At 32.1% G+C, this 13,279-nt stretch overlaps 2 protein-coding genes across 2 annotated transcripts; one reads left to right on the top strand and one right to left on the bottom strand.

The window, feature by feature from the left end:
• Positions 1-3,374: 3,374 nt before the first annotated feature.
• On the bottom strand, positions 3,375-6,256 carry LOC105632307 (Tetratricopeptide repeat (TPR)-like superfamily protein). Its single transcript, XM_020678626.3, has 2 exons — positions 4,367-6,256; positions 3,375-3,778 (listed from the first exon to the last, which is right to left on the bottom strand). Exon 1 carries the CDS (start codon positions 6,092-6,094, stop codon positions 4,667-4,669), a length of 1,428 nt encoding a protein of 475 aa, XP_020534285.1. The 5' UTR covers positions 6,095-6,256; the 3' UTR covers positions 3,375-3,778; positions 4,367-4,666.
• Positions 6,257-8,400: 2,144 nt separating this feature from the next.
• Positions 8,401-10,467, top strand: LOC105632305 (hydroxyproline-rich glycoprotein family protein). The gene is made up of 2 exons (XM_012214652.4): positions 8,401-9,412; positions 9,503-10,467. The coding sequence occupies exons 1-2, from the start codon at positions 8,836-8,838 to the stop codon at positions 10,285-10,287; spliced, it is 1,362 nt and encodes a 453-aa protein (XP_012070042.1). The 5' UTR covers positions 8,401-8,835; the 3' UTR covers positions 10,288-10,467.
• Positions 10,468-13,279: the final 2,812 nt, after the last annotated feature.

Below are 13,279 nucleotides of genomic sequence, written 5' to 3' on the forward strand. Positions count from 1 at the left end.
TCAGTGAACGACACGTGCTGAGGGTTACTATGGAATTTAAGGTAAAAGTTGTGGGGTAGTTGGACGTGGCGTGGGCATTGCCGACGTTCAAGATTCGCCATTGGATTTCGTCACTTATACTTTTTTATTTATAGGATTGCCATTGAAACAAATTCTTTTATTATTAATTTGTTTCTTTCACTTTTTAGTTTTTATGATTCATTTTCTTTTATCTATTAATTTTATGAACAAAATAAAATTCCCTTCGAAAAATTTTGTATTTAATTTTGAAAATTATCAATCGTAGAAAGACATGATTTTAGTAAAAAATTCCTAAAACTTAATTATTGATTTTTTAGATTAAATTCAATTAAGATTTAGACTTACAATAATTATAATTTCAAAGAAAACTTTTTTTTTTATTGATTAATGATATAACTAATTATAGGTTATAAATTTGATTTATGATCTAATTGATTTGTGATCTCAATAATAATGATTTAAAAGATTCAAGAAAATTAAAAACATATCATCTTTCTAAAACATACCATTCTTGCCAAGATTAAAATATTAATAAATAAAGAAAATTATTACTTACGTGAATCTTAATAATTGAAAGCAAATTCATTTATCAACGGAGAAAAATAAAATTGTTTTTTATATTACTTGTGATTTTTATGTAAATAAATAAGACACCGTTTAGCCTAAAAAAGAAAAGTAATTAACAATTTTAAATTGAGGAAATATTTCCTTTGCATTTTTAGAGTACTCAAATGAAAATTCGTTGCTTTTCTTTCTTTTTTATTAAACAAAAAACTTTCAACGGTGATAAGATGTTGACTGGTAGTGGTAGGTATACTATAACTTACAAATTAAACATCTATATAAAATAAAATTAATAGGATAAAATTCTCATTTTGAGAAAAAAACATTGAAATATGAAACAACTATTTGTATTTCTGTTAGTTTTATAAAGCAATCCAAATTCCAAGCTGTTTACAAAGAATTATTTAAAATAAATAATAAATTGCATTAATAATTAATATAAGCAGCACATTACGTATAAACAGAAATTTAAATATAAAAAACTGACTTCAAATTTTAAGAATTAATTAATTGTGAAAAGTTCATCAATTTAGAGATCTTAGTTTGAAATGGAAGCATAGTGTAGCCACCTAGGTATTAACTTTACTATAATTTAGAGACAATTATCATTCCTGTCATTCTGGGTATATATGCTGCAGCAAAGTCAGTTGGGTGCTTAAACTTATTCTAAAATGACTCCACCCTTCAATGTCTCATCGACAAAAACAAAATAAAAACACAAGAGATGAGTCATCTAATGGAATCAACCTAATAGACTATGAGTTATGGCCGACAATGCAACCGCCCATTCCTTCACAACCAGGAACTTCTAATGATTTTCAAGAAAATGGGGTGGCCAGAAGTTAAAATACACATCCTCTATTGCATAATTATGACTTCAACCATGTTTTTTTATCACATATAGCATAAACAACATACAGTAACGAAAAACTGTGTGCGTATGATAATCTAGAAGCTCTAACAGAGGCCCTGAGTATGCTAGAAAGAGCTTAATGTAAGCATTGAAAGGAAAAGGCAAAATCTTTTTAGGTTAGCAATGTTAAGAAGAATCATTCTCGGCAGTTAAAAGTTTCTTCCAGACAAAATTCTAAATTAAGGTAAGTTAGAGGTGTAAGTAGGATTTTCGCCAAATTGCTTTCACAAATCCTGTCATATGAATGCAACAAGTTCATGAATTCATCCAAACTCAACAGTGGAAAGATACGACATGATTTAAAAGAATACGGTCCTCATCATATGTTTGTAACACAAATAAAGAGAAAAAACAAAAGAGAAAAAGAAAAGTAGACAGACATTCAAGGACGTAATTCAGTGCACATCACATCCTGGAATACGAGTAGAAAATCCATTCCAAGTCGCAGCAAAAACGGGGTAGCTACTGAAAACATAGAGAGGATATGTTTACTGCACTCACTTTCCGTTAACCAATTATTGAAATATCCTCAAAGAATCTCATCCAGCAAACTAAGGTAATACGCAGAGACAAGTTCACATCAAGAACAGAAAATCAAGGAAATATATGTCTGTGTGAAGTATGAACCACATCTTTGATATTAACCAACTCCAGGACCTTTGTTCTTAGAAAGACAACCAGAAGCGGGCAATTTAAACTTTCCGCGTGTTCTGTCTGTTATGCGTATTTCCTAAAAGTTCCACCCGTGAAAAATCAAAAGAATCAAAGCTCATAGATATTGAGATTCCCAGGAATTTAGAAAGAATCCATTAAGGAAAAACCAAAAAACAAGGACCATACGCATTATCCATATTCCAAAGGAAAAGAGAACTCCAATAGCGATAGCTTCTCAGCAGTACCTTCCGATAAATACTCGTAAGATGACTGTTCATGTAAAGTTTGATCATCAGGGATACAATGGAGACTTTCCAGGCAACAAATTATTGTTCATCATTTGCATTATCAAAACATAATATAGTCCATTTTTGCTAGAAGACTTCACCGGGGACTTCTTAAACCATAGCTTTTGGCCTGATTGTAGCTCACAATATATAAGCTTCTGGGGTCATAACTAAAAAGAAAACTCAACTCAAGCGAGTTCTGTAGTCTCCTATATATGGAAATCATAGAGGGCCTTGGTGTGAGTTCTAAAATACATTTACCAGATTGCATAGAAACTGCAGCAAGAAAGCAGAAAGGACAAGTAATGGATGTCTAAACTCCAAAGAACTCCGGGAACCACATCCTTTTTTACGAAGTCACGTTGTGTAGTTACAAAATACACACATTATGACAGACGCACCAAACCGTACAAAAAAAAAAAAAAAAAAAAAAATTTAAAGAAACAAAGAAATACCAAAGGGAAAAATGGCACAAAAGTCTCATGAACAACATCCAAGGAGACGTCACCATGTAATGGATCTTCAAGATACTATCACTCATTAGTAAAGCTATGTCCTACGGTAAAAATTGTCAAAAAAATGTCAAAGTTTAAAGCTGTTTCTTTTTAAGGAAAAAAAAAAAAAAAGACATGGAAATTGGATAATTTAAAAGGACAAATCCGCATGCTATTTCATTATCAAACTGTACAAGACCAAATTATTTAAAAATGTCTCTCTATATATCAAAGTCAATTTTGAGCGTTAAACCCACATATTAGAAAGGTCTCACTCGGCATTGAATGCATTGGTTGAATGATTCATAAGACTCACCAGAATAAAACCTAACAATTTATTAAGCAGAAAACCAAGTCAAAATTGATATGTGCGGAAAAAAAAGGAATTTCTCCTGCTGCCCAAACGATAGACAATGTATTAATTTGTGCCTGAGAAATATATATGAAAACAAGAAATATAAACTGTTTTTATTCAAATTGCACATCCCCAACTACAATTCTCTGAACAACTTTGTGCTTTCCAACAGGAATTTTTGGTTCACCAACTTTCACTCATCTTTTTTAAGCATATGATAAAATCCAAAGCTGATGATGAATCATAAATGGTTCACGGTTGTACATAAGGAGTCTCAATGGTTCAATTATGTACCTAGAAGGCCAACCATTGTTGAACTCCTGCTGCCCAAGAACTGATTCATATTTACTTGATCCTAGCAACTAGATGAGAAATGGCTACAAGCTGCTACTCACTGGACTGTAGCAGAGAGAAGACTTGACATTCAATCATACTATAGGTAAAGAAGGCAAAAACAGTCTTATATCTCAGCAAACTGGCTAAAGTTCATCTGGAAAACAAAAACAGGTTCACTTTAGTCAAATGACAATACCATTTATTATGTGATTGAACTACCACTGTGGAAAATAACACTACTAAATATTCAAAAAATTTTAGACAAGGTTTACTCTTCAAGCTATTGCAGATAGCAAATCTCATTAAATGGAGCAACTTCCGCTTTATGTAGCCAACATCTGGGGTCTAATACATAAGTTAAAGATCTATGAATGTTTATATATCTCCAAATAGATGGATGGACATTACAGCAGAACACCATCATAAACAGCCGCATTGACTGATGGAGAAGTTATTACCCCACAAGTTAGAGGAAAGAATATGAAGGAAACAAGCAAGTTTAAGAGCATAATGCTGCTCCATAAGGAACACTAAAGAGAATAAGCTACCATACACTATAGAAAAAAATGTTCAAATCAACGACAGATCCACAACAGGAGCAACAGAGGCACTTGCCCCCCACTCCCACCCAAAAATATGAAAATGAAAATACTACTTTTGAAAAGTTCAAGTTAGTTTGCTTTTTCCTGTCTAGTGCTTTGGGTTTAAGCTAAAGCCAATGTATCTAACAAGAAACACATACCTGCTGGGAGAGAACTGTGTTACAAAAAAGGCTCATACAATAGGACTCCTTTTCTTCTGGAACTAAACTACTCTGGAATCCGCTTGAGCAAACATGGACTGGTGATTTGCAAAGTTACTTCCCATGTTCCACAGTTTGAATGAATAAAAATAAGGGGTACAATTGATGTTTCCTAAAAGTAATGCCCTTCATCTTACAGATTCCTTTACACTAGAAAGTCGATGATTATATATCGAAGATCCGGCTCTGACATGCCATACAAGGGTCTCCAATGAAAATAAAGTTGTCTTTTTTTCAGCATTACCTTCCAATACTAGACAATCTTGTAAATAGCTCCATGTCTCCAAATTTCTTCAGGTGGTCAGCTATTTTGTTAACATAAGGAGGTTTTAGACGAATTCCTTTTTCAAGCATTGACCTCGCAAGCTTTGCAGCTTCCATTGAATGGCTTTGTTGACAAAGCCCAACTAAAAGAACAGAATAAATATCAGAATCAATGCTAGACAAGCATCCTATCTTCTCAATCTCATCATATAAGCAATACCCATCAAGCACCCGGTTCTCCAAACAAAGCTCCCTAATCATAAAGCTACTTGCCAGACCATCAGGTCTGGCTCCACTAACTAGAATCCTCCTAAAGAGCTTCTCTGCCTCCTCAACTTTCTTAATTCGTATTAAACACACAACAAGAGAACTACAGCAATCACCATATGAAACACTACCTCCCACCACAACTCTATCAATTAACTTATAGGCCTCCTCAACATGACCATCCATACAAAGACCTTTTATAAAAGTACTAACTGTAACTCGATTTGGAGCACAACCAAAAGCCTCCATTCTATCCAAAATTGCAAATGCATCAAGTGATCCACCCTTCTCACATAAATTCTGAATCACAGAAGTGTAGGTGAGAAGGTTGGGACTACAATCCCCTCCATCCTTCTCCATCTCCTCTAACAACTCCAATGCCCTCTCCACAGTCCCAAACCTAAGAATTCCATCAAGAAGGGTCGAATATGCTACTACATTAGGCAAGCAACCATGTCCTCTCATTAATTTAAACAACCTACTAGCCTCATCCAATCGGCCTACATCACTAAACCCTTTAATCATTGATATATATGTAACCATATCTGGATAAAGATCAATCAAACCCATCTCTTCCATCAATTTTTGAGCCATATCCATATTACCCTTATCACAAAACAACCTAATAACAATGTTATAAACATTAGTATCTGCACGTAGATCAAATTCTGGCATTTTCCTCAACACTAACAATGCCTCATTAGCAAGCCTACCCTCTTTACACAAATTCAAAACGATCTTAAATGTCTTAACACTAACCACACACTTCTCCGCCCTATAAGCCTCAATTAAATTCAAAACGACTTGTGGGTTTTGCTTAATCTTAAACAACTGACAAGCTCTACTATACATAAAAGAACTATGCCTGTAATTTGACTGGTAACCAGCCCAGATAAAAAACCGAAGACCAATTTGAAAGTAGCTGTCAAGGGAGCATTTGTCCAATACCTCATTGACGCAAATGGAGTCCAATTTAGGTTTGATCGAATTCAGAGCTCTCTCAGTGTTGTTAGGATTCTTTTGGAGGTGAGTGTAGAGTGCATCTGACAAGGAAGTGGTGAAATGTGACATGGAGAATTTGGAGGTTTGGGGCGTGATTGAGAGCGAGACAAACCGAGAGAGAGAAGAGATGGACATGGGTTTATGATGATTTATGGGCTTTGGATTCAAGGGGACAAAAGAATAGTTTGATGGAATCCTAAACAAGGGAAACGGGCGATACCTGGAAATAATGACCTTGGCTGTTGAAGAAAAGGGCAGAAAAAAAAAAAAAAAAAAAAAAAAAAAAAAAAAAAACGAGTCCGATTCCGAGTCACCAGACACGAACTCAAACGGATCTGACCGAAGTCATCACGATGACAAATTGTTGCAAGGGATAACACCGAGAAAGTGGCACTCGTCATTGGACCTGTGCACGGGCCTGGGATCCCAAAGATTTTAGCCTGCAAAATTTTCCAGGCCCAACAAATTGATTCGGGTTGGATTTTAATATCGGGCCAGACTTGGATTTTCATGACAGGATCTAGTAAGTTCGAAATATCATACAAGGCCTTCAATATATTTTATATTTATTCAACATGGAACATTTTCTGTAACAACTGTTATTCTTCCCCGGTTCCCCCTTTCAATTAAGGACATGAATGTGAAAGAACAATTCCATTTTGTTATTTTATACTTAGAGAAAAATTTTGTTCTTAAGTAAAGATTTCTCTTTGAATATGTGGAGACTTTTCAAACAACATAAGTGCCCTTTCATAAGGAGATGCTAGGATGAGAAGTAGGGCAGTCCAAATGCTTCCTTGGCAATTAAAAACATTGAAAGCATGGAATCTGATCCATTTTCTGATTATCTTTCCTATCTACATAAGCTTTCGGCCACAATTTTGTAAAAAAAAGAATGATACCTTAATTACTTAATTATCAACCTTAATTTCCATTTTGCTTATTTCTTCCTTAAGCTTCCCATTATAAATATTAATCATGTCACTTTTAAAAAGAAAAAATAAGGTTGGTGTTCAGAAAAATAAGAATATAGATGTTTTGTTACTCAATTATAGGTATGGCAATGGATAGTTCTTGTATGAAAAATTTTGATGATGAAATGCTTAGTTACTTATGTAATAATATAATATTATGATTTAAATTTTATGGGTTTAATTAAAATTTTGTCAAATTTCTTTTACAGATAAATATTTACTTAGCATAATCAGCCATCAATCTATAAAAACGATTATAATAAATTGTTTATCTCTATTTATTTTGTTAAAAATTTGCATAAAAAAAGAGATACTCCTATTACAAAATTTTTAATATCAAAAGAAAATAAACTATTGCATGATGCTATTCCCATAACAAAATAAAAATAGCTTGAAGGGCTTTATAGAATATTCTAAGAACCATCAGCTATGTATATTGCCACCATTTCTAATATTCCAATATTCCAAATAAGACTTATATATGCTATTTGCCTGGGAAAAGAATCACCCATGTTTGTTTTTCAAGTGGAGAAATTCTTTCTCTGTGTTTGTGGGCAAAGGAAAATGTTAATCATGCTTAATTTATTTCTAATCCAGTTAGGGCATAAAACACAAAAGAAGATAAAGAGGGGAAGAGACATTCCTCACAATTTTTTATTAGAAAGATACCATAATTAATTAATATATTGATTATTCAATGGAAGGAACAAGTTGTGGAATTTAATTCTTAGAAAGATAAGTGCTTTCATCTAATAAATGATAAAAAAGTTTATAATTAAGCAAATTTTCTATGCATTTGTATTTAATTTTTAATAATGAAAATTTTTATTTTTATTTACTAAGAAACATAATATTTCTATAAAAGTAGTTAAAAAAAAGGCAAATTAAGAGAAAATTGTGAATTAATGAAATGAGAATGAAAAAAAATGAGAGAGAGGGGCAAATACGTTAACATTAATTAAGAAATAGAAATTTATCTCACGAATCAAAAAGAAATAAGAAATTTATATTCATAGATAGTGGTCAGATACATGTTAGTTTAATGAATAATCTTTATACAGTCAGGAGTTTAATCCATAAAAAAACACTTATAAAGAAAGAAACCCACAAATTCTAAAATAAGATCAGTCTCATATCTGAAATGAGTTTCATATCTTATAAGACTGCAGGATACTCGAAAATACCAAAATTAAAAAAGAAATAAAGACAAACATGAAACTTTCTTTATGGATAAATTAGAAGAATTGTCAAAGTCTTGCATCCTTGATGATGCAGAAATGAGTAGGAGAGACTTTCTTTATGTTCTGTTCTCCTCTTGATTTTTTTTTTTTTTTTTAAATGGATGCTTTTACAGCATGAAGTATATCTGTCCGACTCACTGCGTAGGCTTTAAGAGCATCAAACATCATCTTCAAAATTTTAGGTATTCAAGATTGGTGAAGAGAAAGGATAAAGAAAAGCAATTCCCTTCAACAATACTATATGATATATATTTTGGGTATTTTCTATGACATCCACAAACAAAGCTAGCGTACTCACTCCAAAAGAAGAATCCTCTTATAACACCATCCACGCAACCTATTTGCCCCCCACATTACATATATTCCCCACAATACTCCCAATTAAAGAACCGAAGGCATACACTATGAGTCAACATTCAACAAAATGCCATCATCCACTAAATAAAAATTTGATTTGAGACATAGAATAAAGCATCCTCCAAAGCTGAATCTTATGCAAAGCTTCAAATTTGCTCACACCTTCCCAAAACTTTTCTCTTCACTCTCTCTCTCCACTTTTTCTTAATCCTTAAGTCTTCTCTTCATCATCTTCTTCTTTCTCTTGTTTTTATTCTCTTTAATACCTACAAACAATAACCCAAAAAACCTTCTTTCTTCTTCAATGGCAGATACAAACTACAACTACACCAAATACCAAACAATTAATAACAACCCAAATAAGTTCTATTCTCATTTCCTCTACAAAGCTCTTTTAGTCACTATCTTTTTAGTCATTCTTCCACTTTTCCCTTCTCAAGCTCCTGAGTTTATTAACCACACCCTCAATACTAGAGGATGGGAATTTCTCCAACTCATTTTTGTTGGTATAGCCGTCTCTTATGGTCTTTTTAGCCGAAGAAATGACGAAACAGAAAAAGACAGCAATAGTAACAACTCTAACACAAAATTTGACAATGCTCAATCCTATGTTTCAAAATTCCTTCAAGTTTCATCGGTTTTTGACGATGAAACAGATACTCCTTCCCGGTCTGATGGAGTCAGCACTGTCCAAACATGGAATAATCAGTATTGCAGGAATGAACCCGTTGTTGTTGTAGAAACAGAGCACTCTGTTCTTGATAAAGAGCAGAAACAGAGAGTTGCTACTAATTCAAGAATTAGTGAAAAAGAAAAACCACTTTTATTACCTGTTAGAAGCTTAAAATCGCGGGTTTTAGATGTAGATAGAGACGAAAATGGTAAAGATTCCTCTTCTTCTTCTGGTTTTTCTGCTTCTATTAGTAGGTCTACCTCAAATTTGGGTTCTAAAAGATTTTCGACTAATTCAGTTAAAGCTTATCAAGATTTTGAAGAGAAATTGAAAGATAACGTAGTGCTTCCTTCTCCAATTCCATGGAGAACAAGATCTGGAAGAATGGAAATCAAAGGAAAAGAAGACGGAGAAGAAACTGATAATCCTCCGCTGTATACTCTGCCTCCTTCCATGGAAGAATCTTTCAGAGCCACACCAAACAAGTTTTCGCATATATCAACTGAAACACAAGCAAAAGGTGCAGAGGATTTTGTCAGGAAGAAAAGCATTTACAGGTCACCTCCTCCTCCGCCTCCACCACCACCACTGATTAGAAAATCGAAGTCAATGAAAGAGAATTCTAATCAGGTTTTTATAGAGAAAGACTTGAAGCGAAGTTTCACAGGCAAATTTGGAGAAGGTAGACAAATGCTATTTGATGAAGCACCACCAAAGAAAGAAAAGCAGAGTCGAGATAGAGTGACATTTATGGCACAGCCAAGCTTCAAGGAGTTCCCAAAAGAAGAAAAAGAAGAATATGTGGAGAAAATAGTGATGGAATCAGAGGATGATGACATGGAAACCGAATATGAAGACGAAGAGGAAGAGGAAATTGCAGGAAGGGATTTCGGATTGACAAATTCAAAGAAAAATGAACAAGTTGGTAGTGATGGAGGACCTGATGTGGACAAGAAAGCTGATGAATTCATAGCAAAATTTAGAGAGCAAATAAGGCTGCAGAGGATAGAGTCTATTAAGAGATCAAGTGGACAAATAAATAGAAAGGCTGCTGCTTCTTCTTCTTCTTCTTCTTCAAGGTGAAAATCATTTTAGAAAACTTTTGTTTGCTTAATTTCTCTCATTTAAATGGTGATATAGTTTTTTTTTTTTTTTAAAAAATTGGTGTCAATAATGTTAGGAGATAATTTCACAGTACACAACAATTTGCTTGCTATACAATGGTTTCTTTATGCTATAGTCTTTTTATTAGTAGTAGTATTATTTCTTAAATGTCATATTCCGTCTATGCTATCTCAAGCTATCGTTTCATTAGATGTAATGAAATGTAAAGCATTTTATTATAATAACAATAATTTTATATTTCATTATAACTAATCCAACCAAATTACAAGAGGAATGAACTTCTAGCACTACAATAGTTGTCATAAAGCCGTTTAAATGATTACTGGACCCACCACGGTGATCACATATTCAAGATGTGAAGTCAATATTTTATATTATAATAACAAAAATTTTACATTTCATTATGCGAATCAAATGAAGTATAAATGGCAATGAGTATATAAAAGGTGACCATTCTAATCTTAATTCTTAGCCAAAATAATTTAGTCCAGCGACTGAAGTGCACAGTTGTGAAATCGATAATTTAACTTCTTATTGAACTGGTGAAACATGGGTGGTAAGATACCCTAAATGGTAAGAAAAAGAAAAGCATTTTGTAAGAAAATATGTCTTCAGACAGAAGAAAAATCAACAAGTTAGATGGAACTGTTGCTTATTCCAATATCTAAATCTCTGTATCGTATGACTATAAATTCCATTAGTACACTGCACCAAGTCCACAGGATTCAGTATGCAGAGAAGAAAGGAGGCTAATTGACTGAAACTTTTTTCTTTTTTTTTTTTTTTTTTTTGTCTTCTGGGTATATGATTGACTGAAATGTTATTCTTTAGGCAGAACCTTTTTTTTTTTCAGTTATCTGCAGCTCATTCCTTTTGTCACTAGTAAAAAAAGCCTGGCAAGGCCATGAATTGGAATTGTCAATGGGCCAATTATTTCTCTGGCGTCGGTGGGCTTTCCCAGCTGGTGCGTTCTGTGAAAAAGAAGAGTCAAAGAAATGCAAATGGCAAATAAATCAAAGCCCGACTTCATCTCTGGGTTTCTGTGCCTGACCCATCATTGTGTAGTGGTTACCGCACTGAAAAGGTCGCAAAGATCAAGTAAAATCCTATTTTTTACCTCACCGTCAAATTTTATTTACTTACTATTTCTTTTTTTAAAATATTCTAAAATATTTATAAAATTTTTAATTTAGGCATATAAATAATTATTTTTTTCATAATAATCTTTATAATAATTCATTGAATGAAGAGCATTTAATATCTTAATGAGTTATTAAGGATAAAGAAAGGTAAAATAAATTTTATTGACTAAATCCTTAAGATACATGTTTTGTCAAACCATGCAAATAAAATAGAAAATGGGATAGAAAGAGTATTTTATATTTTATATCATATGATGCACTAATCCCATTTCAAAGCCCAAGTCCATATTCCATACATCTTTCCAAAAAAAAAAAAAAAAAAAAAAAGATAATATACATCTGAGTTATTAAATTATTTTATATTAACACCTTTGTTTCTCCACTGTAGAGAAATAAGTATGTCGTTTCTAACATTAAATATTGTGGACATAAATGTATATATGTGTTTACTTATACAGAAGAGTGTAATTAGAAAGAGATGTATGTGTTTTATCAAACTTTTAAAATTTCTTATCTTGTCTGTCTACCCTTCTACAGTAAGAAGATCGTCCAACTTTTGTCTTTCTAACTACACAATCAGTTAGGTTTTTGTCACTCTGATACCATAATTTTGTGGGTAACAACCATCTCATATTTATAAATTTGATTCTCTACTATTTTGAATTCACTTATTGGATATATACCTTTTTTTTCCAATTTTCAGAAATTAATCAATTGATTTTTATATTATGTTCATTTATGAGATATATTAATTAATTCTTTACTTAATTTTTAGGATAAGCTATTTCTTTAAAAAAAATAACTTAAATTTAATATTAATTTGATTGTAATATTGAAATTTACTCCATAAATTTATTCAGCCGCATGCTTCAATTTGTTTTAAAAAAATATATATATTACATCGAGCCGGCCACATTTTTAGAAATTTTGACCTTTTTTTAAGTTCAAAGAGTCCATGAATATCCCTATATAATTAATTTTCTTTCATTGAAAAAATAATAAGAATGTTTTGTTTAGATATGCTTTTATTTTATTTTATTTTATTTTTAAAATTTTTGATTTATAAATAAGAGTTTAGGAATAAATTTTAATATTTCCAACATAAATAAATAGTTAGTAATGATAGTAAACATCTAATCTTGGTTTTTTTTTTTTTTTATGAATCATGAGTTTCTTCTCATTAAGAATATCCTATTTCTAAAAACCTAAAATTAAGCAAAATCTTCCAACAACCAACAAATCTTATCTCTTCTTTTAGGATAGTCAAATCCAAAAGTTGCATTTGTTCCCAATTATCACCACTATAAAAGGAAGTCCCTAATCATCATTATTGACTCTATGAATAGAAATAAATAATTAGTCAACACAAATTCATTGTCACTCCAATGAAATTTCTACCACAATGTATAGAAATCATTGCATCTATATATGGTTGAGCAACTGTTTTTTACATGGAAATTTCATAAATAACCACTCCCTTTATAATATTATCAACTTTGGAAGAAACTATTTAACATCATTGATTTAAAGAAAGTCAAGTTTGATTAACTACTCAGACTTATTAAGTCGAAAGAATAATTTTTTATAAAAGTCATCTTAGAATTGAATTTGAACCTACAATCAAATATTAAATTTATGCGGAAAATTTTATTTTAAAGTCGTCTTAAGATTGATTTTGAACCTCCAATTTTAAAGTGTAAAACAATTCATCCATCTATCACAATAGAGAAACTAATTAATTTGACCTAGTAACACCATAGCTTCAAAAACCAAAAGGAAAATATATGGAAATTTCCACCGACTAACAT

The sequence above is a fragment of the Jatropha curcas genome, chromosome 4, assembly GCF_041381405.1.
Source record: "Jatropha curcas cultivar XTBG-Jc1 chromosome 4, XTBG_Jcur_1.0, whole genome shotgun sequence".
Taxonomy (NCBI): Eukaryota; Viridiplantae; Streptophyta; class Magnoliopsida; order Malpighiales; family Euphorbiaceae; genus Jatropha; species Jatropha curcas.

Excerpts from the sequence above, each read along its gene's own strand:
- LOC105632307 (XM_020678626.3), bottom strand. The coding sequence starts at position 6,094 with ATGTCCATCTCTTCTCTCTCTCGGTTTGTCTCGCTCTCAATCACGCCC.
- LOC105632305 (XM_012214652.4), top strand. The coding sequence starts at position 8,836 with ATGGCAGATACAAACTACAACTACACCAAATACCAAACAATTAATAAC. Across the intron at positions 9,413-9,502 it reads TGTAGATAGAGACGAAAATG|TTAAAGCTTATCAAGATTTT; the intron begins GTAAAGATTCCT and ends CGACTAATTCAG.